The sequence below is a fragment of the Lepidochelys kempii genome, chromosome 6 (assembly GCF_965140265.1).
Source record: "Lepidochelys kempii isolate rLepKem1 chromosome 6, rLepKem1.hap2, whole genome shotgun sequence".
NCBI classification, from domain to species: domain Eukaryota; kingdom Metazoa; phylum Chordata; order Testudines; family Cheloniidae; genus Lepidochelys; species Lepidochelys kempii.
Window position 1 is genome coordinate 64389156 of NC_133261.1, and position 23531 is coordinate 64412686.

A 23531-nucleotide genomic window follows, 5' to 3' on the forward strand; every position below is an offset into this window, starting at 1 on the left:
GTTAGAGGGCCAACCTACCCTGGCAAAAATGTGCGTTAATGCCCGGCACACACTTTTAGCCCTGGTGATGCATAGAGCTACTGATTCTGGCCATCGGGTGGCAAAATCCATGAAAGTCAGTATGTACTGCTTTTCTCTGGGTGTCTTTTTTGGAAAAAGACCCAGAATATCCACAGCTACTCGCTGAAATGGAACCTCAATTACGGGGAGTGGATGGAGAGGGGTTTTAACCCAGTCTTGGGGTTTTCCCACTCTTTGGCACACCTCACAAGATTGCACATAGGTAGAAATGTCCTTGCCCATTCCCTCCCAGTGGAGTGACCCCCCCAAATAGTCTTTGGTCCTGTTCACCCCAGCATGGCCACTAGGATGATCGTGGGCCAAGCTCAAAAGCTTTACTTGGTACTTAGTTGGAACTACCAACTGTCTTTGAGGATGCCAGTCCTCCTGGTGCCCACCAGAAAGAGTTTCCTTGTATAAAAGTCCTCTTTCTAGCACAAACTGGGATCGATTAGAAGAGCTGAGAGACGGTGGGTTGCTCCGTGCCACCGTCTAAGCTCCCTGGAGGCTTTCATCTGCTTCCTGCTTGGCCTGGAACCGTTCCCTTGATGCTGGAGACATGGATTCACTGGATTGTGGACTTGGGCTTGGTCCCTCTGGAAGTGATGTAGGTGATGGGGCTGTTTCTGTTTACCGTGAACCGCTCTCCGCTGGTGCACTATGTTGTGTTTCAGGCTCCAGTTGAGCCTCTTGCACAGGTTTAGCTGCTGCTGTTAGTGCGGGCTTGGGGGTGCCCTCTGGTGTTGGAGTTGCCGATGGATTTGCAAGCTCTAGATTCAGTGCTGGCAATGGTTCTGGTGCTGGTTGATCCACCAGTCCCGGTTCTGGGAGTGGCTCTGGCTGGGTCTCTGCGACTGGATTCACTACTGCTGTCGCAGACGTTGGCATGGGGTCTGGTTCCATCCCCTCACTCTGAGTCTCTGGTAACACAGACTGAGCCCTTGTAGCAATCTCAGGAACAGAGCTAGGTGCGACAGCTTGTTTAGCCTGGCTGCGGGTGACGATTCCCACCTTCTTGGCTAGCTTCACATGGTTGGCCAAGTCTTCCCCCAGCAGCATGGGAATGGGATAATCATCATAGATTGCAAAAGTCCACATTCCTGACCAGCCCTTTTACTGGACAGGCAACTTGGCTATAGGCAAGTCAAAAGAGTTTGACTTGAAGGGTTGAATCGTCACTTGGACCTCTGGGTTGATTAAGATAGGGTTCAGTAAGGATTGGTGGTCCACTTGTGCTCCAGTGTCCTCCATGCTGTAATCTTCTTCTCGTCCACACTCACAGTTTCCCTTCGCTCTGAGAGTATCTGGGAGACATCTGGACCTGAGGACCTTTGGTGTGACCCCAGTACAATGAACTGTAATCTATTGGGGTTCTTGGGAAAGTTGGCCTTTACATGCCTCAGCTCGTTACATTTAAAACATCGCCCAGCTGACTGATCACTGGGGCGAGGTGGGTTGCTGGAGAATGGTATGGTGGGACGATAAGGTGTCTAGGGTTTTCCTTGGGGTGTAGTTGGGGCCTTGGGCTGGTATGGTGTGGTCTCGGGGTGTCCCTTCTGATATCCATCCAAACTGCGACCAGGGTTGTTCCTCTCTGCTACCTCCACCCATTTTGTTCCGATTTTTTCTGCCTCTCTGGCAGTCTGGGACTGCTCGTATTGATCAGCATAAGAAGCAAGACTTTCTGCTGAGTCCATTTTCTTATCCCATAACCACTGTTTTACATCATCATTGGTCATAGTCAGGAACTGCTCCTGTACAACCAAATCACACATTCCTTCAAAGCTAATTACAGCCCTTCCTTTGACCCATTTATCTAAGAGATCCTTCATCTGGTTTACATAAGCCACATTACTTAGTCCAGCCCCTCTCTTAAGGGCTCTAAATTTTACTCTGTAAGTTTCAGGTGTAATTTGAAATAGTTTCAAAACCAAATTCTTAATTTTACCATAGTCAGAAGCATCCTCAATAGGCATCTTGTTGAATATGTCCAGAGCTCTTCCAGTCAATTTTGCTACCAGTGTGGTCATCTTGTGATTGTCAGGAATTGCATGGAGGGTGCACAGTCTCTCAAAGGTGAGGAAATATTCAGCAATATCACTGGATTCATCATACTGTGGACATAGTCGCTCCCATTTGTGGATTTTTGGGGAAGTGGAGCCAGCTGCTGAAGGGTTCCATCGTTTCCACTCCATCACCTCCAGTTCATGCTTCCTCTCTTTTTCCCTCTCCTTCTCAGCATGCTGCCTCTCTCTTTCCCTCTCCCTTTCCCTCTCCTCCCTAGCAGCCTTTCTCTGGCCACTTGTGCATCAATCTCCATCTGTCTGAGTTCTAGCTGTCTTTCATGTTCCTTCTTTCTTTCCTCAGCTTCAAATCTGGCTAATTCCAGTTTTTTCTGGACGTCACTTTCTGTCATCCTAGCTTTTCTGCGCTTATCTTAGCTTAACCTGAGAGCTAGAAAGGGGGGGAAAAACAGCTTGTGAATTCCCTTGCAGGACTTAACTACTCTGCCCTGAGGCAGAGAAAAAAAAAACCTCCAGCTGCTCTCAGCTAATAGGAAAAAAAAAAGTGTCCTTTTTTTAAAAAAAAAACAACTCCCTCCTTTCCAAGCAGACAAAAGAAAGAAAAACAAATCCTTTTAATATCCTGAGGTTTGTGCTTCTGGTTCAAAATGATCCCACTGCTACCACCATGTCAGGGTTCCCTCCCCACTCTGAACTCTGGGGTACAGATGTGGAGACCCGCATGAAAGACACCCCGTAAGCTTATTTCTATCAGCTTAGGTTAAAAACTTCCCCAAGGCACAAATCCTTCCTTGTCCTTGGATGGGTACTGCTGCCACCACCAAGTGAGTTAGACAAAGATTCAGGAAAAGGACCACTTGGAGTTCCTGTTTCCCTAAAACATCCCCCCAAGCCCCTTCACTCCCTTTCCAGGGAGGCTTGAGAATAATATACCCACCAAATAGCTTAACAAGGTGAGCACAGACCAAATCCCTGGGTTTTTAGGACACTAAAACCAAGCAGATTCTTAAAAAAACCAGAACTTTATTATAAAGAAAAAAAGTAAAAGAAGCACCTCTGTAAAATCAGGATGGAAGGTAATTTTACAGGGTAATCAGATTCAAAACACAGAGGATTCTCCTCTAGGCAAAACTTTAAAGTTACAAAAAACAGGGATAAACCTCCCTCTAAGTATAGGGAAAATCACAAGCTAAACCAAAAGATACTCTAACGCATTTCCTTGCTATTACTTACCATTTCTGTAATTTTAGATGTATCATTCAGTGGAAGCTGGATTACTTGCTTGGTCTCTCTCTTTGTCTCCCAAGAGAACAACAACAAAAGCCCAAAACAAAAACCTTCCCCCACAGATTTGAAAGTATCTTCTCCCCTCATTGGTCCTTTTGGTCAGGTGCCAACCAGGTTATCTGAGCTTCTTAACCCTTTACAGGTAAAAAAGGGATTTTATGCTACCCGTAGCTGTATGTTTATGACACTGTTTCTGGCTTGGAGATGTATCTTTGGACTCCCTGGAAGAAATGCTTTGCTAAGTTTTGAGTCCATGTGATACAGGCAATTGAACAAATGGGCATAGTGCTCGGAGCCACCTAGGCAGGAACCCTCCAGAACAACCGTTTGCTTTATTTTCTGTATGAATTCTGTGCTGGTGAAAATGAAGGATTGTTATTTCTATTCCAGTAGTGCCTGGAGGCCTCAACCAAGATCAGGGCTCCACTGTGCTAGGTGCTGTAGTACTATATAACTAGACATGGTCCCTTCACCAAAGAGCTCACAGTCTAATGAAGCAAGACAGGCAAAGGGTGGGTTGGGAAATTGAGGCACAGAGAGAGATGAAATGACTTGCCCACGGTAGTGACAGAGCTGGGAATAGAATCTAGGTCTCATTAGTCTTAGGGTGATCTATCCACTGAACCACATTGCCTCTAACGTTATGCTTATAGCCAGTATGACTAATAGTTTGACTAGAGCCAGCAGACATATTGCACGCTCGTAGTGCAGGTCACCTTCAGCCAACTCCACAAGTACACTTTAGCCCTGATCCCTACGTGTTCCTATGCTTCTCTCCCTGAATCCTGCAGGTCTTCTCCTTATGTCCCCCAAAGTCTTTTCTACCTAAACTGCTGACAAAATGGCATAGTTTATGTCTGTTCTGAGAGAGTCACTGTACTGTAGCTGGTATTCAAGTCCTGGTGCCCTCCCAGCAGCGCTGGTCAGTCTGCATCTGCAGCACCTCCTTTTATCCGAATGCTGGACCACCTCTGCAAAGGTACCTCTTGTTTTTCTGCAGCACCTTCACCTGTTCCAGTCCTGGCCCCTCTCACCATTCTCCCAATGCACCTCAACCCTGACCTATCTGATGCCCATAACTTGAATTGTGAGACTCCGAACACACAGTAAGCTCTGCCAATGCACCTTAGTGTGGTTATTCCAGTCACAGGGGAGACGTGGGAGGGGGTGGTACTGTATTACTGTCACTTGCCAGGGAGGAGGAAATGCTTGTACAATGACCATGTTAGGAGCCAGTGAAAGATGGAGTGTTGATAGGATTCCAAAAGTCCAGTGCATCTCAGAGTTACAACAGGCAACTTCATGTGTAGTTAAAGCAACTAAAAGTCAGGGGATTTTTGGACCTTCAAAAGGAGCAAAGTGGACCCCAGGAGACAGAAAACCCTACCCAGGAGGGCACTTTCAGCATGATGTGCTGAGAGTTGTCCCCAGAACTCTAAATGGCCCAGCGTGTCTTCTGGAATAAATGTGGACACCGGGTATAAAGAGCACCCTCAGAATGGTTGCTCTCCCGAGTGTGGGGCATCCTAGCAAACTGGGCTGATCTCCTTCACGGGGCAGTTCCCACCTTTGTTTGGGTTTTCTGAGAGGCATGTGTCGAAAGCTCAGTTCAGTTTTGTCAGTTTGGCAGGAGAATGCCTTTTCTCTCTCCTGGCAGGCACTGCACCTGCCCCTCATGTTCTCTTTGGAGCAAAGAGGTTGCCGAGCTCTGGGAGGCTGAGTGGGTGGGTAATGAGTTTGAGTCTGCATCGCTGGTATCAGACTTCTGAGGGGACGATAATCCCTGGGGGGGAAATTCTTGAGAATACAAGTAGGTCATTTGTTTGTGCTTCTCGAACTTCCTTTACTTTTTCTTGTCTTCCCCTCCCCCTCCCCCACTGGCTGTTGCTTGGCTGCTCAAAATGCTCTGAAGCAGTTTCACAGTGTTACTTTAAAGCTTGCTGTTGAGATAAAAATTATGGTCCAGGCCCTCCAATGCAGCGCAGTCACTTTGTACCACACTGCTGGCATAAACTGCCCCGACAGCTGGTGGAACAGGCCCAGGCAGGGTCACCCCAGCGCAAGGGTGATCCTCCAGTGGTGCAGAGATGACACAGGAGTTTATGCATCACTTCCTGCTGCTGTGGTCGGAGGGGAAAGAGGTGTGGCCAGAGGAAATGGGCATGGCTAGGACACCCCGTTGCTAAGCCAATCCTTTGTTATGTTTTTGCTCTCTTGATGCTATTTACAAACAGCTGATTAAAGCCGATTGCAAATGGCTCCAATATGTTGAAGGTGGGGAGCTAGGTTGGTCAGAGGTAGTAATAGGATGAGGACAGTGCACAGATGGTCATTTAAGCCACCTTTGGACACAAACCTCTGATGTGGACTCCACAGATCATCTGCTTCCCATATTGAGGTCCACATATATACCATGTAAAGTTCCCTTACCTGCCTGACTAATAACACAATAATATTTTTGATCATTACAGTGGAAAGAATTTTGAAAATCTTTGCCCCACTGAAGCCATTTGTCTATTCTTTGGACTTTACTCATCTCTGACAGTGAAACTAGACAGCTCAGTTTCATCTTGTAGGTTGCAAGCCAGCGCTAGGCTAAGTTTAAAGGGAGTATAAAAACCTACTAAATCTGAATGATAGCCTTTTACATTGACTTTGCACAGGTGTAAATGACTGCACAAGCTCCAATGCAGTGGAGAATCAGGCACTGTGAGGTGTCTGTATGATATGAGGATTGATTGCATATATTTCAAAATTAATGATTTGGGGATCCATAGGTAGCCTGGTACTTGTGGATTTTATCAGCATCACTTCCTTTTAGTGTGGATGGAGCCGAACCGTTGAATTCTTGCTTGTCACTGATAATGCACCTCTTAGAATAGGCAACATAACACAATATATTCATCTAGTGTGTTATACCTACTTGGTTTCATGTAAGCTCCTCCGCACTGTGCACATGCCTACCTGAAGAGAAGAATGGGCAAAATGCCCAATGCCAGCTACTTCAGGGCTGTCAGGGTGCAGTTTGAGAGCCAGGACCTCCAGGACTCAAGGATTCAGGCACTGAAGCTGCAAATCTTTTGTCCTTTGTAAAGAGTGGGACAACACTGGCTCAGTGGCTGGTTCCATTTGTTCTAGGTTAACAGATGTCATGCTTGCTTAACAAGTTTTAAACATGGGCTAAAACTAATTGAGGCTAATTTAGTTTAAACACAATTTGGTTGGCCAGGCTGGACAGGACCAAACTGTGTTTCACTGATGTTTAGAAACTGTATTCTGGTTTAGATAGCTATCAGGAGCCCATCACCATAGCATTTAGGTGCCAGTGTCCCCATGTTCACTCAGTCCCCTGCCCAGAAAGACATTGTGCAAGTTGGTGTGCACCAGGAAAAGAAGAAAAAAGAACAGTCTCATTGTACAGTGAGTGAGTGTTGAAATAAAAGGTTTGCTTAGACTTCGTAAGTCAGTTATGACCTGTCAGGTGAATAAGTGATCAATCAGAATGGTACCAAGGCGTAATATTGATATGTTAGAGACTGAACCTCAGTAAATCTGTCCCTTGGAGATGCAGTTATCAGCATTCCTAAGAGCTATGTGCCTGCATTAAGGAAGGAGCACGGGTCCTTAGTGTTTAGCTACCAACTAAATGTATCTTTTTTAAAATAATGAACGAAGTGGTTATTTAGATGTTGAAGGTATTAATTATGTCCATTGCTAAGTAAAACTCAGGGGCTGAAGACTGAAACCAGCAGTTAAGCTCACTATAACTGCTGTAGGCATATGGATGGCAAGATCAAGGGCAGGAAATACACCTATCTCTGAGACTCCTACTACAGAACAGTGCAGTAATTAACAATACAAGATACCTGTGCCATAGCTGGCTGAGACTATTCTTTCTCTGTATAACAGCTGTTAATTATATGCCACCTGGCTAAGATTTATGTTACAGTTCAACAGGTCAGCTGATCTGGTAGTTCAGTTAAAGGGCCAGGTGTCCTTATATGATTCAAGAGCTTCTCGGTGCTGCAAGCTCAGCACTGTGGTGCGTCCCTTCCTTCCAGTGCAGAGTGTGGCACAGCCATAGCTGCTGCCTTCTCAGGCAGTTAGGGTCTGATTCTGGGAAGAGCTGAGTGCCAGGTGAGGAGGAGACCCCCAGCCTCTCTCAGAGGGCGTCCGCTGAAACTAATAGGAGTTAAAGTTGCTCAATGCTTTTTTTCCTTCTCTTAACAAAACTAATTTTTTTGGGAGGGTGGTAAATTTCCTGAGTGGCCAATTAAATAAAAATGACTTCAGCTGCAGGCAGGAAGTGGCCTTCACACCACTTCCTCTTGGGAGTTACTGTGCAGAATGAGCTGCTATGTAGTACGAGCACTGACAGAACGGGGTTCTTTCTTTCTACCTTCCAGCCAACTGGGAGCAGCCTTTGCAGTGGGATTTAGCCTCCAAGATGCTGTGGGGTGCCTGGAAACTTAGCCTCTCAAGAGAAGTGAGCAAGGTACATTATGTCTCAGTGTGCTGGTGGGTTTTCTGAATGAGAAGATGTTCAGTTTGATACTCTCCCTGAGACGTGACATAGCCTGATACCAAGATGATCAGATTAAAGTAATTGAGCAAACAGTGTAGTTCTCTGGTAGACCTTGGACTTCTTCTCTTTTGCCCCTTATGTCCATGTGTCCAGAGGGCCCCTGGGTGACTATTGTTAATGTTTTTGTAAAGTTAGTTCAGTGTTTGTAAATGGTGTTGGTTTGACAGTCCGGAAGATTCATGTGCTCCGTTTATACAAAAGAAAGCAAAGCACCAGCAATGACTGAGTCTGTTTTCCCTATAGCAGTCTGTCGCAAGGCTGCCCTGGAGAGACCTGCCTTTAGGGGCAGGAGAGGGAACTCAGAACTCCAGTCAACTATGGAGACTGGCTTCTCTGCTGAGGATAACAGTGAGAGCCAAATAGTGTTAACTGTGGCGATGGTTTGATTATAGAAATATGGGGGTGTCAGTCATTGGGACTGAAACGTATACAAGAAAACCAGAGAGAGGGAGTCAAATGTGCTTTGGGATAGGGAGAGGGGCTGACAAGACAAGACACTCTCTCAACAGCCTCACTCAGAAAGCAAACAGGATTCTAATTTTCAAATTCCCCTTTTCTAAAAGGAATCCAACACTGACTAAGAAACGCTATTAGTACAGAAAGCTCTCTGGGACAGGGACAGTCACTTTATGCCTGCACAGTGTTTAGCACAATGGGGCTCCCAAACTGGTTGAGATGTCCAGATGTACTGCAGTATAAATGCTGTAGTAATAATAAGGAGCTTTATGCTTTGCTCTGGAGTATCTGGCACTAGACACAAGCGGAAAGGATAGAAGACACAAGGGAATATTGTTCATTCCTGTGTTTGTTAGGTTTTAGCACACTTTTATTTTGAAAAGGTTTTCTTTTTGGTTGATCTATAATGTTTGTATTCTATCCATCCATTTTAGGAAACAATGGCAATAGCTGTGTTTTTGTGAGCCTCTGCTGGGTGATGGTGCTAAGATTTAAGATCCCAGTTACGCTACAGAAGTCTGAGCTAGAAAATCACTTTTTAAAACTAGCTAGTCTTGAGAGTGGTTTCCAAAAGCTGTTTGAATCAAATTATGCCACATCTATTCAGGTAGCAATGCCAGATTACTGGAAACCATTTTAAAATTGATATTTAAGAACAATTTCCTAGCATAGTCAATTTTGTAGGGTAGAAGGGACTGCGTGAATGATACAATCCTACCTCAGCCATTTTATCTTTTATCTGCACACAGCAGCTGTTGCGCTGTGGACAGAAGGAAGGGTTGCAATAGTCCAGCACAGAAACACTTACCTGAGAAGCTGTAACAAACTTCCTTTCAATAAAGCTGAAACAGTGGCTTGTACCAGGAGAAATTACTGTCTCCTTAACCTCCCTGAGCAGGTCTATTGTCTGTACAGTACTCTTCTCAACCGTGACTTGCCTGAACACCTTTTAAATTGGACTTTTCTGGCTGTCCAATAGTTTATCCAATCAAGGGAAAATGTTCTCCGGTCACAGTGAGATACCCAGTCATCTTCCCACCAGCCTCTGCCTCACTTCCTGTGTTTTCTTCCTGCAGCCTACAGAGCAGAGTGGTGCTGGTCTGCCAAGGAGGAGCCTCAATGGGTAGTTGCCCAGTGGTCCAGTTTGGAATTATACTTCCCATGTTAGCTGTGCAATTGAACAAAATACTCAGATTAAGGTAGTCCTAAACAGGCTTCTAAACACAGCTGTATTCTAATTTAAGGGACTAAATTGCTCAAATGTATCACTTTAAAAATATTTCTTTACTCTCTGTGTTCACCTGTTTGGACATGCAGCAGCTTTGTATCTCTCCTGCTCTCTTCCTTTCAATAGATGCCTGGTTGATACTTGAGCGCAGCTTGCTCTCGGTGATCCATCAGCAGCCCAGGAATGAGAGGAAAATGGCCTTTGCTTTCCAGACCAGTTAAGGTTCTCAGGCAGGTTTGTTTGAAGGATCCTGATAAGAAGAGAGTGGAGTCATGAAACAAGTTGAAATATTCTGGTATTCCCATATTTACCTGGGCCCTGTAATAGCCACAGAAGAGCAATGCATCTTCACTAGCTCCTTCTCACAGAAGGGATCTCCAAAGGTGACTGACTACCTAAGTATAGCAAGGGTGGGGGAGGATTCACTAGCTTGTCTCCCAGATAGCCCACCCCAGGAAGACCTCTACAATAGTAGAGGTTACATTTTTAACAGTGAGGGTAGTTACCCACTGGAACAGCTTACTACGGTTTGTAGTGGCACAGATAATTTTTAAATCATGGCTGGTTGTTTTTCTAAAAGGCATGCTCTAGTTCAAACAGGAACTAATTCAGGGAAGTTCTATGGCCTGTGTTATGCAGGAGGTCAGATTAGATGATCACAATGGTCCTTTCCACTTTATAACCTATGAAACACACCTTCTGTCTCACTCCCTCCAGTGTGTTCCTTCTTGCTCCTCCATTACACAATCACTGCACTTCTCCATCCCACCTCCATTAATCCACTGCCTCAGATCACTCATCTGTTTTGTTCTGCAGCCTTCCCAAAATGGAGGGGGCTTCAGCTCCCCACACTCAGCCTCTCATTTCCTTCTGTGCCTTCTTCTCTGTGGTCATTGAGAAGCTAATAGAATTCTGGGCCTGTAGTTAGCAGGTTGGAGGAATCTAAAGCAGCAGTAAGGAAAGTCTCCCCACCTTCTAGCAAGGATCAGTCCTATGTAACAGGGCTCAAACCCCAGTCTCCATTTCCCACTGCATCCCTGCCTTCATCAGGACTGCGCTAGTCTCCTCCATCGGAGCATGGGTATTGGCTCCTATTTGGAGTGCTAGCTAGTGGGAAGGGAGTGAGAGTTCAGCATGACAGCGTTCCCTGCCCCTCGGGAAAAGAAGGCTTCCATTCAGTGACACCCGTGCTAGCCCACCCTGCAAAAGGCTGAGAGTCGGATTAGAACTAGCAGCCTTGGAAACTTTTGCCCTCTGAGGCACAGTTGTTGTCAGTACTTCAAGGAGAATGTATTGCAGATATTTTGTCATGATTGGTGAAGTTGCATCAGCCCTGAAGTTATTTCAGGACTTTCGATGCCCCAGGAAACTGCAGGATAGTGTCACACAAGGCTGGACGTTCCCATCAAAGATGAATTGCCAGCTAAGCTTCAATTTTAGAATCTTTATTTCTGGAAAGAATATGAAAGGCAGAAAGGCACACCTGGATTCTGCAATACTAGGAGGAGTTCATGGCACCAGAAGCTAGAAAATGATCTTTAGATGCATAGGCAGAGCATGCTGGCTCTAGAAATCACAAAGAGAATCAACATGGGATTCAGTCTAGAGCCAGACTGTTGGCCCAAGCCAAAGTGCAGAGGGTGCAAGTAGGGATGGCAGCATCTGTGCAAAGGTGGCTTAAATCTCACCTTGTGCTCTTCTTCATGCAGGGGCCAGTCCCTTTGCACTTGGAGTAGCATGGAAGGTGCCCTAAGTTACACCAGGCTGCAGTGGCCCCAGTGGATAAAAATGCAGCTAAAGATCAATAGAGGTCAAGTGCAGGGGCATCCCGGGCAGGCCATCTTTCTCCTGCTACGCTGGCAGCAGGGAGGAAGGGTGGTGGGAGAGCCCCTGCAGTGGCTCTATGCCACTAGAGCAGGGGTCGGCAACCTTTCAGAAGTGGTGTGCCGAGTCTTCATTTATTCACTCTAATTTAAGGTTTCACTTGCCAGTAATACATTTTAACCTTTTTAGAAGGTCTCTTTCTAGAAGTCTTTAATATATAACTAAACTATTGTTGTATGTAAAGCAAATAAGGTTTTTAAAATGTTTAAGAAGCTTCATTTAAAATTTAAATTAAAATGCAGAGCCCCCCCGGACCGGTGGCCAGGACTCGGGCAGTGTGAGTGCCACTGAAAATCAGCTCGCGTGCTGCCTTTGGCACATGTGCCATAGGTTGCCTTGCCTACCCCTGCACTAGAGTATCCCCCTTGCACTGGGAGGATCTTCCCCTGGCTAGTTAAGCCAGCTTTAGAGCCACTTTTCACTGACAATGTAGAGCCAAGCAGCTGTCCTTTACTGGGGAATCTGTCCTGTCATTTATACAATGTCTTTTCTGATTTTACCTGCCCCTTCTGTCCCTGTTCTCCACTGTCCTGGTCCTTGTGTACTTGCTTGCATCACGGCACAGTGAATGTGATGTTGGGTAAAATGCAACTACTCTGATTTGGTAGCATTTTATGCCGTCTTTGCAAATGACAGCACAAGGCAGTGGAGAATCCAACTCACTGTGTGGGACTACTCTCCTGGATCTCAAGTTCCCTGCAAGAAGGTCTAAAGTTCCTTGCCCTCCTTATCCTTTGGACAAATGAGCATTGACTGTGTGGTGGGGCCAGCTGTATCTAAGCCATAATAACTGGGGATTCGCGGGTTGCTCATTGTTCTCTATTTTCAAGTGTCTGCATTGAAGAGTGCCTGGATAATAGAGAATAAAACTCCCCACTAATTCCTCTGACTGTACAATATGTTTCCACTGCTAATGATACACTTTGAAAACCACGGAGGCAGTGAACTAATCCTTGTGGTAAGCTAATTGCTGGAAGCCAGCAGGAGAGTGGTTTATTCCCACAGAAACTGCTTAGGGGACCTACGTTTCCCAGTTGTAAACACAGTGGCTCTTTTCAGAAATGTATCCTAACAGTCATGCCCACCAATGGCAAAACTTCAGAGTCAGTTTTTATGTTGCACATTTGTTTGTTTTAAAGTAGAGGTCCTGTGCTCAGTGGTTGTGATGTTTTGTTTTGTTTTTGTTGTTTTTATTAGGGAGAAGGAACCTTTACTGGAATTGGCCAAGTAGCTCCCAATCAGAAAAGGAAGAAGGAATTTTAAGGTCTTTGGGGACAAATTGCAGTAGCAAGGAAAGGACGTATTTTAATGAATAGTCAATAGGTTTTTGAAGTGTATCCTCTCCTCATCCCCATCCAGGAACTATATGATATTTGTATCACCTAGAACCTGTGAACTAGGACCTAAGAACATGGCAGAACTATGTTACTGGAGACTCTCAAGGGACTGTCTGGTCAGAAAGAAACACACAATACTTCGAGGATTATTATGAGGAATTTCAGGAATTTACCAGATTGGTAAATGGCAGCGAATACAAAGGTTCCTGCGCTGGTATTCGGAGGAACTGATTCCGTGGCATCTCAACCTTCATGTGATAGAAGGAAGATGTGCTTTTTGGGGCGTGGGGGAGGGTGGAGGAGCTACCCTTGAAGGGTAATTATACTGTATGAGAGAGCTCTGGAATAAGATAAATATATTTCACAGTGGAAAGGATTTAAAAAAAAAATTTTTTTTATAATGTCTTTGCCTTGGATGTTCAGAAAGGTTTATAAGAGAGAAAGTTCTGGAGAGAAGAAAATTTGTTTCCCTCAGTTGTACCTTTACTTGGAAAGCGGTTTGGAAGCTGTCATTTTGTTCTCCACTAAATAACAGGTACAACTGTAGAAGCCTAATTTGCCTGAGACAAGCTAATAGAGTTTGTCAGTTCAACATTTCTAAAATCAATCTTTTACTCTCTGCTTCTAGCTCCCCAGAAGCTTAACATCCTACCTATTTTACCCTTTTCTATAGCACTTTCTGTCTGAGAATCTCCAGGCATTGTACAAATGTCAATGAAAGGTTTCAGAGTAGCAGCCGTGTTAGTCTGTATTCTCAAAAAGAAAAGAAGGACTTGTGGCACCTTAGAGACTAACAAATTTATTTGAGCATAAGCTTGCGTGACGCAAGCTTATGCTCAAATAAATTTGTTAGTCTCTAAGGTGCCACAAGTACTCCTTTTCTTTTTGAAATGTCAATGAAGTAAGCCTCACAGGACTCCTGAGAGGGAGGGAAGTTGTGTTATCCCCATTCGTCAGGAAACAGGCAGAGACAATTTAAGTGACTTGCATGAGGTCACACTAGCAGAGGTAGCAATTTAGATGCTCCTAATTTTGTGCCTTAGCCATAAGACCCTATTTCCTCTAGAGCACCCTTCCTAAAGCTGGTATGTGTTTTCATTGCCAAATGTGGCTTTCCTCCATTGCACACTGATACTGGTTTTGATTATCACAGTTTGCTCAGAAGAGCTGGGCTGAACATGTTGATTTATTATTGTAGGGTTGCTCCTGAGCGCTGGCTTGCTCACGTTGATCAGTTATTGTAGGGTTGCTCATGAAGGGTGGGCTGGTGGAACTGATTTTCTTTTTGGAAAGAAGATTTGTATCTTTTCTGAACAAATTTCCCACATTTAAAAAGAACTTTGTGGATTTCCAAATGGCTTTAGGAAATCACACAAGATAGGTGACAGTGCCCTGAACTTGATGGTGTCCTCCCTTGAGGTCTGCTAGCTGCAGTGACAGTGCAGAAGGTGATGGGGACTGCAGTGCTTCCTAGGTGGCTGGATGCTGTCAGCTCCAGGATTCACGCATCATTTTGCAAAAACAAACCAATGAGCCGTGATGCACGTAGTACTCAGCTGATTGCTACGCTTGCTGCCATCCACTAATACAATATTTAGGCTCAAACTTTCAGAAGTTGCTACTGATTCTGATTGCACCAATATTTGGGTGCCCTTCTTAACAGACTAGGGGCTTGATTTTTCAGAAGTACTGAGCACCCACTTCTCCAATTAGGAGGTCTGAATGCTCGGCTCCAATGACACAAAACAGCCCTAAAGCTGGCTTGGAAAGCTACTGGAGGATTCCCCTGATGTCAGGGGATCCCTGGGTGCTGTTAAGCCACTATCGCAGCTCCTGGGCCCAACCACCTGCGCCTGACCGCTCGAGCAGGAAGAATAGCATCTGATATTAATTAGAACAGCCCTGGCCCTGAGGGACCTTTCTGGCAGCTGGAGACTACTAGGCTTTCTTCGTACTCCTCCAATGCTCCCTTCCGCTGCCAGTCATACTGGTTTATTGTATGACAGGGGTCAGTCCAGAGGCCGCTGAGCCCCAGCATCGGAGGGGGGCAAATGCCTTTGTACACCCCCCCTTTCAGCTCTGCGGAGTGCTGCTCAGCTGCAGCTGAGGCTTTGGCCTAGGGAGAGCAGAAGTAGGTCCTCAGCTAACATTATCTTTCTTAGGCTTTTTCTACATTTACAGCAGAGTGCAGCGTATATACGCTGTATGCCCCCCAGCATGAGTATAAGTAGCAGTGTAAGTGGGGAGGCACTGCTCAGGCGAACACACCAGAATCTTAGGGTATGTGCCCTACGCAGCTCTCTACGTGCCCCTGCCCACACTGCTATTTTTAGCAGGGCAGTGTCTCACTGTCAGAGCCTTTTACTGCTGCGTGTAGCTACACACTGCAGTGTGGACACAGCCTGCTTCTCACTGTGGCATGTAGCTTCAGGTACCCTCCACGCCTCCACCAGTGTAGGCCAGGCCTTAGACTCTTTGTTCATTGCTGTGCTGTGAATTTTCTCTCCTGGGAATTACACTGGGCCTGTCCCCTGTGAGCACCTGGAGGTAGCCAAGCAGGCAAGCTTTGAATGGCCAACCAGTGATATAAACAGAATCTACTTGTTGAGAAATAGACAGGTGCCACAGCATAACCTATTAAATACAAGAAGTTATCTAAAGCAATGAAAACAGTGACATACATAACTTTTGAAATCCAGTTCACAGCAGAGACTACCACAGACTTTGGGTCGAATGCTTCTTCGTAAAGTTACATCTGTTGTTAGGGAGAGCCAGGGATTATATTTTTATGGGTCTGTAATTCCGATTTTGTGTACATTAGGATCCCAAGGTGGATGGGATTTCAGTTTTTTATGGGTCTTTCATGTGAGTCTGGCACTTGCAGGACTATTAGAAGGTCCTGAAATTCGTAGGCATCCTCCTTGCATAGAGCTACACGCTATGGTCTTTAAGTGTCCCCACTCTTCTTACAGAGACCATGCAATAGTATGCAGGAGTGCCGATAAGAGAGTGAACTTTATTTCCTCTCCCCAGTCACCTGACCCGGGTGAGAGATACAAAGGTTAATACACTTGTGACATAACATGGATCAGTATCCACTGACTCCTGTGGGGGGGCTGTCCCCCACCCTACTGCCAGTGAGTGACCGTCATGAACCCTTGAAAATATTCCAACTTGGCCAGGCCATTCATTAGTGATTAAGAAGCCTTTGGGGACCAGAGTGGAGTGCTGGTAGGAGCCAACCCCTCACTCAGCAGCACTTTGCTTTAAGTAGCACAGAGTTTCTCCTGATAACCCCCGCACATGTGGCCAAAGGATTTAAAACCTTCCTGCTAATACTATGCCTGCAATTCGTCTCCAGAGTAGCCTGGCTGGCTGTGAATGAAATGCCAGTCTCAGCCAAGGAGTCAGTCTGTCCCAACAATTCTTCATAAGCTGCTGGATTGCGTGGACAGGCACACATGCATTATTTAATATGATAGTAGCAATCAGGAGATTAGAATCAACCCCCCATTCTATTAGGCTCTGTACAGATACAAAACCTTGGTCTAAGAATGTATGTGGGCCATGCATGTGTATGACGGATTACATGTGAGCGTGCATAGACCAGGGATGAGCACATGGGTGCAAGTATTCAGAGGTGAAGACATAAATAATTACATATATTTGTGGTTATATTCATGCCTGTCAGTACATGTTGGTGCACATGTCAATGTGGGTGCATGCCTGCTGGTGCATTTATGAACGTAGGGTGCAGGTGTGAGAGTTCATATATGTACTTGAGTGCCTGCAGACATGTGCATGGGATGTGAGTGTGTGCCTACAGTACATATGCCAGACAGTAGAGTTATCTGTATAGTAGCAAGCATCCCTCATCCTATTGTAAACATAGAGCCTCTGTCTTCATGGCTCCCAGGTTAGTGTTGCCATCTGCCAGGCTTAGTTGCAGTTTTCATTCTCTGCCTTACATTTCGTAGCCCCTGCATGAGGGTAATGGGAAAGTGCAAGCTTTATATTCTTCTACTGCCATTCTCCATCGTTAAAGTCAGTAAAATCACTATATTAATGATGATGCCTTCATGTTCTCCCTTTACTCTGGGGGCAATCACCTAGCGAAATGGACTGGGGCTGCCTTACTGCTCCCTTGCAATGAATCGTGCCTTCTGGGCAGCATGAATGGAGGAGTATTACTGTTAAAACCCACAAGGACTCAACTCCTTTGACTTAGCTGGTAATTGGATTCATGTAATCTTCTTTGGTCGTCATTCTTTTTTATTGTATTCATATTCTCTCTGGGAGAGATTTGAGAGATTGGCAGAGATCAGCTGCTGCCACCAGCTACAGGATGTATTGGACAAGACACTAGAAGTGATTGGGAAGGTGTGGGCCCTGGAATGGGAAAGAGGCAGACATTAAGAGGCAATTACACAATGTAGGTTTGGGGTCTTGTTTGTATCTTTAAAAAGTGTATTCTTAAAAACATGAACATATATTATAAAATTTATTCTCACTTATTTTGGTGAACTTCCTTAAAAATTTAAACTTAGTGATGATTGATTTAAAAAGAAATCTTTGAATAAGGAACCAACTTCAGCCTTGTTAAAATTCACCTGAGCCTACATACATACATACATCCCAGCTGGGGGAACTCTCAGCCTCCAGTCCCCCATAAATTTGAAGAAATGTCCCATGAAAAACTTAAATAAATAAATATTGGCAACTCAGAGGTAGGTAAGTTACCCTGAAAAGCATCCAAGGTAAGCTTGCCAGCCCCTGTGGGGGTGCAGGGTGGATACGTAAGATCCAGGAGAACCTTTGGAAGACCGGGCACAGATCAGCTGATTTGGCCTTGCTCTCCTGCTGTGGTGGACCTTCTAGGTAGGAGAACTTTGACAAGTAAGCAGACCATCTTCTCCATTTTTGATCACACATGCACATGACACACATTAGCATGTTCCACAAAGTGCTTATGTGTGGCAAATCTGCCCTGCTCTGTGGGTCCCACATCACCACACTTTCTGATCACTTCTCTACTGCTAGCCTGGATGCAGCTTGGGCAATGGATAGTGTCCAGCATCAGAACAGAATGTCAGCATCATAGTTGTGCTCGCTCTCAGATATGCACACATGCAGAGTGGGCTTCAAAAGGGAAAGTGACTATGACTGCATGATCTCTGCATATAGCTTGCTCTGTGTAAAGGACCACATCTCAGGTTGTTAGACTGCATCGGGGTATTGGCTTGTGTGGTGCAAATATTGGTTGGGAGGGGGCAAGATAACCTTTTCTTTTTCCCAGTGTATTTCTTACGATGGGAGGAAAAGGGAAGAATTAGCTCGCTCCTACTTTTAACTTCCGGAAGCATTTCTCTAGTCGTATGTGAGGCAGAAAGATGCTATCTTCCCCCTGGGAATTCCCCCTGAGGAATTCCACCATCATTTCAACAATTTCCATCCCACCATCAACCTCAGCCTGGTCCAGTCCACACAAGAGATCCACTTCCTGGACACTACAGTGCTAATAAACGATGGTCACATAAACATCACCCTATACCGGAAACCTACTGACCGCTATTCCTACCTACATGCCTCCAGCTTTCATGCTGACCACACCACACGATCCATCGTCTACAGCCAAGCTCTGCGATACAACCGCATTTGCTCCAACCCCTCAGACAGATACAAACACCTACAAGATCTCTATCAAGCATTCTTACAACTACAATACCCACCTGCGGAAGTGAAGAAACAGATTGATAGAGCCAGAAGAGTTCCCAGAAGTCACCTACTACAGGACAGGCCTAACAAAGAAAATAACAGAACGCCACTAGCCGTCACCTTCAGCCCCCAACTAAAACCCCTCCAACGCATTATTAAGGATCTACAACCTATCCTGAAGGATGACCCAACACTCTCACAAATCTTGGGAGACAGGCCAGTCCTTGCCTACAGACAGCCCCCCAACCTGAAGCAAATACTCACCAGCAACCACATACCACACAACAGTACCACTAACCCAGGAACCTATCCTTGCAACAAAGCCTGTTGCCAACTGTGCCCACATATCTATTCAGGGGACACCATCACAGGGCCTAATAACATCAGCCACACTATCAGAGGCTCATTCACCTGCACATCTACCAATGTGATATATGCCATAATGTGCCAGCAATGCCCCTCTGCCATGTACATTGGTCAAACTGGACAGTCTCTACGTAAAAGAATAAATGGACACGAATCAGATGTCAAGAATTATAACATTCATAAACCAGTCGGAGAACACTTCAATCTCTCTGGTCACGCGATTACAGACATGAAAGTTGCTATATTACAACAAAAAAACTTCAAATCCAGACTCCAGCGAGAAACTGTTGAATTGGAATTCATTTGCAAATTGGATACAGTTAACTTAGGCTTGAATAGAGACTGGGAGTGGCTAAGTCATTATGCAAGGTAACCTATTTCCCCTTGTTTTTTCCTCCCCCGCCCTCTTCCCCCCCCCCCAGACATTCTTGTTAAACCCTGGATTTGTGCTGGAAATGGCCCACCTTGATTATCATACACATTGTAAGGAGAGTGATCACTTTAGATAAGCTATTACTAGCAGGAGAGTGGGGTGGGAGGAGGTATTTTTTCATGCTTTGTGTGTATATAAAAAGATCTTCTACACTTTCCACAGTATGCATCCGATGAAGTGAGCTGTAGCTCACGAAAGCTTATGCTCAAATAAATTGGTTAGTCTCTAAGGTGCCACAAGTACTCCTTTTCTTTTTGCGAATACGGACTAACACGGCTGTTACTCTGAAATTGGCAAACTGACATTTGAAGCCTCCATCTCAGTGCCATCTTGCAGTCCTGAGCCAGAAAATCTAGCTCTGATCCTAAAACCAGGTTTCTGTACGGTAACACAGCCCTTTAAATGTAGACTGTCAGGCATTTTGCTTTGAAAGTGCCCTTGTCAACTGCAGATAGAGGTTCTTGGCTTCTGTCCTGTCAACAAATTCTATGATTAACCACAGAGGCCTTGCCAGGCAAGAAAGGGAGTTCGGTACGGTCTGTTCCCAGGTACACAGTGGGGGAGGATGATGTGTAATTTCAATACTTAGACCTTTTCTCTCTCTAATTCTATCAGCAGATTGGGAAGGTAGCTCCTAAAAGGAAAATGGTAGCAAATGCTGCGCTAGGTTAGCCCTGTTCAGACAAAACATAGAAATGTAGGCCTGGAAGGGTCCTCCATGGGTCATCTAGTCCAGTCCCCTGCAATGAGGCAAGACTAAGTATTATCGAGACCATCAATGACAGGTGTTTGTCAAACTTGTTCTTAAAAACCTCCAATAATGGAGATTGCACAACCTCCCTAGGTAACTTGTCCTACTGCTTAACTACCCAGACAGTTAGGAAGATTTTCTCAATGTCTAACCTGAATCTCCCTTGAGGCAATTTAAGCCCATTACTTCTTGTCCTGTCATTAGTGGTTAAGGAGAACAATTCATCACCCTCTTTATAACAACCTTTTTCATACTTGAAGACAATTATGTCCCCCTCAGTCTTCTCTTTTCCAGACTACCCAATTTTTCAATCTTTTCTCATAGATCATGTTTTCTAGACCTTTAATCATTTTTGTTGCTCTTCTCTGAACTTTCTCCAATTTGTCCACATCTTTCCCAAAGTGTGGTGCACAGTACTCCTGCTGTGGTCTTATCAGTGCTGCGTAGAGCGGAAGAATTACTTCTCCTGTCTTGCTTACAACACCCCTGCTAATACATCCCAGAATGATATTAACTGTTTTTGCAACAGTGTTACAGTCTCATATTTAGTTTATGATCCACTGTAATGCCCAGGTCCTTTTCTGCAGTGCTCCTTCCGAGGCAGTCATTTCCCATTTTGTATTTGTGCAATTGATCGTTCCTTCCTAAGGCCAGGTCTACACTATATAAACATCCATCGGTATAACTACATCGCTTAAGGGTGTGGAAACTCCCTCCCCCCGCCCCTGAACAACGCAGTTATACCAACCTAACCCCTGGTGTAGACCGTGCTATGCTGATGGTAGAGGTTCTCCTGTCAACATAGCTACTGCCTCTCATAGATGTGGATTAACTACGTTGACACAAGAAGCTCCCGTCGGCACAGTAGCATCTTCACTAAAGTGTTACAGTTGGAGCTGCGCCAAGGTAGCGTTTTAAGTGCAGACCTGCCCTAAGTGGAGTACTTTGCATTTGGCCGTATTGAATTTCATCCTATTTATTTTAGACCATTTCTCCAGTTGATCAAGATCATTTTGAATTCTAATCCTGTCTTCCAAAGCCCTTGCAAACCTTCTCAACTTGGTGTCATCTGCAAAATGTATAGGTGTACCTAATATACCGTAATGCAGTCATTTATGAAGCTATTGAATAGAACCAGACCCAGGACAGTGAATCATTGATAACTACTATCTGAATATGGTTTTTCAACCAGCTGTGCACCCACCTTATTGTAGGTTTGTCTAGGCCAGGGGTTCTCAAACTGGGGGTTGGGACACCTCAGGGGGTTGCGAGGTTATTACATGGGGGGTTGCAAGCTGTCAACCTCCACCCCAAATTCCACTTTGCCTCCAGCATTTATAATGGTGTTAAATATATTAAAAAGTGTTTTTAATTTATAAGGGGGGTTGCACTCAGAGGCTTGCTATGTGAAAGGGGTCACCAGTAAAAAAAAGTTTGAGAGCCACTGGTCTAGGTTATATTTCCCTGGTTTTCTTATGAGGTCAGGTGAGACAGTATCAAAAACCTTACTAAAGTTGATATATATCACAGCTACTGGTTCCTCCCCACCCCGGGACCACATGGCTTGTAAGGCTTATTATCCTGTCAAAGGAGGTTAGGTTGATTTGACAAGAACAAATCCATGTTGACTATTACTTATTACTTTATTATCTTCTAGCCGTTTACAAATTGATTGTTAGATTATTTGCCCCATTATCTTTCTGGGTAGCAAAATTAAGCTGTCTGGTCTATAATTCCCTCGGCTGTCCTTATTCCCCTTTTTATAGATAGAGTACCTATCTGCCCTTTTCCAGTCCTCTGAGATCTCTCCCATCCTCCATGAGTTCTCAAAGATAATCACTAATGGCTCGGAGAGCTCTTCAGCCAGTTCCTTAAGTATTCTAGGATGTATTTTGTCAGGCCCTGCCAACTTGACATCGAACTCGTCCAGCTTGGTCTATGCTGAAGTGCTACAGTGGCCTAGTTGCAGGGGTGCAGCTGAGCTGCTGTAACATTTTAAGGGTAGACGTATCCTAAGTAATTCTTAACTTTTTCTTTCTCTATTTTAGCCCGAGATCCTACACCATTTACACTGATGTTTCTTGTGTTAGTTGTCCGATGACTGCTAACCTTTTTGGTGAAAACTGAAGCAAAAGAACCTAAAGAAGAGCTCTGTGTAGCTTGAAAGCTTTTCTCTCGCCAAAAGAAGTTGGTTTAATAAAAGATATTACTTCACCTGCCTTGTCTCTCTTATATCCTGGGACCAACAGGGCTTTAACACTGCATGAAACAAAAAAAGGCACTTAACACTTCGGCCATTGCTGCATTTTCATGCTAAGTTTGAAGGTACCTTTTTCACTTTAAACATCTGAAATGTAAAGTGAATCTAGTGCTGGAGAAAGGTGCCAGTTTCACAGCCTTGAATAATTGAAGTCCTCCGTTTTTCCACTCAACTTTCTAGAAAACATCTCATACTGAGAGCTAACTTTAATAGCAGTGGTGGCATCTGGTCAATTAGGAAACAAAAAAATTATAATTAATTCTTATTATAACAATCCATAGCCCACTAACAACCCCCATCCCAACTTCTTATGCTAAACAGACTGTTCCACCTTGTATTTAGCTGTGACACTCTGTGTATATCTACACTGCAATTAAAAACCCAGGACTGGCCTGTGCTAGCTGACTCTGGATCACACGAAGTGGGTATTTAATTGCTGTGTACATGCATGGGCTGGAGCCCGGGCTCTAGGACCCTGTGAGGTGGCAGGGTGCCGGAGCTCAGGATGCAGCCCAAGCCGGAATGTCTACACTCCAGTTAAACAGCCCCTTAGCCCAAGCACTGTGAGCACGAGTCAGCTGGCATGGACCCGCCATGGGTTTTTAATTGCCCTGTAGATGTACATTTCCCAGACCTCGGGAAGAGCTCCTGTGTAACCTTGAAAGCTTGTCTCTCTCACCAACTGAAGTTGGTCCAATAAAATATATTAACTCACCCACCTTGTCTCTAGAACTAATTTATATCAATCTTTGCAGGCAGCTTTCCTAACAAAAAAGTGTCCATATGTGACATCCTGGGAACAGGATGTGGCTAGACAAATTACTCCAGAGGAATGGGGTTTCATCTGGAAGAGGACCAGCAACATCAGTAGGTAGCACAATAAAAGAAAATGTCTTTAAGATACTGTCAATGGCACCTTGCACTAGTCAGGTTAAAATAGAGAGAGGGATTGAATGGGGATAAATGGTGAAGAAATTGTGGTGAAAAAGAAGATTTTAATGCTTATATGGTGGATATGTCCAGTCTTTAAAGAGTATTGGGTTGCAGTCTGTAACAAAATACCACAAATTGTTAGATGTTTATTACCAAATGATCCGCTGGCAATGCACCTTGGGCTTCTTATTGGAAATGGTCAGACACAAAGA

At 44.8% G+C, this 23531-nt stretch overlaps 2 protein-coding genes across 8 annotated transcripts in view; both read left to right on the forward strand.

The window, feature by feature from the left end:
- RAD51B (RAD51 paralog B) overlaps positions 1-23531 on the forward strand; it is a 716515-nt gene that overhangs the window by 32194 nt on the left and 660790 nt on the right. The window contains exon 1 of one of the 5 annotated variants that reach the window (XM_073348428.1): positions 7815-7866. The exons of the other annotated variants lie outside the window; for them this stretch is intronic. The gene's annotated coding sequence lies outside the window, so the exon portion shown is untranslated. Of the gene's footprint in view, positions 1-7814; positions 7867-23531 lie in introns of those variants that run through there. 5 annotated transcript variants of the gene reach the window in all.
- Positions 1-23531, forward strand: part of TMEM229B (transmembrane protein 229B) — a 77716-nt gene that overhangs the window by 31815 nt on the left and 22370 nt on the right. The window contains exon 2 of one of the 3 annotated variants that reach the window (XM_073348433.1): positions 7778-7866. The exons of the other annotated variants lie outside the window; for them this stretch is intronic. Within the exon in view, the coding sequence (XP_073204534.1) occupies positions 7778-7866 (89 nt within the window). The remainder of the gene's footprint in view (positions 1-7777; positions 7867-23531) is intronic. 3 annotated transcript variants of the gene reach the window in all.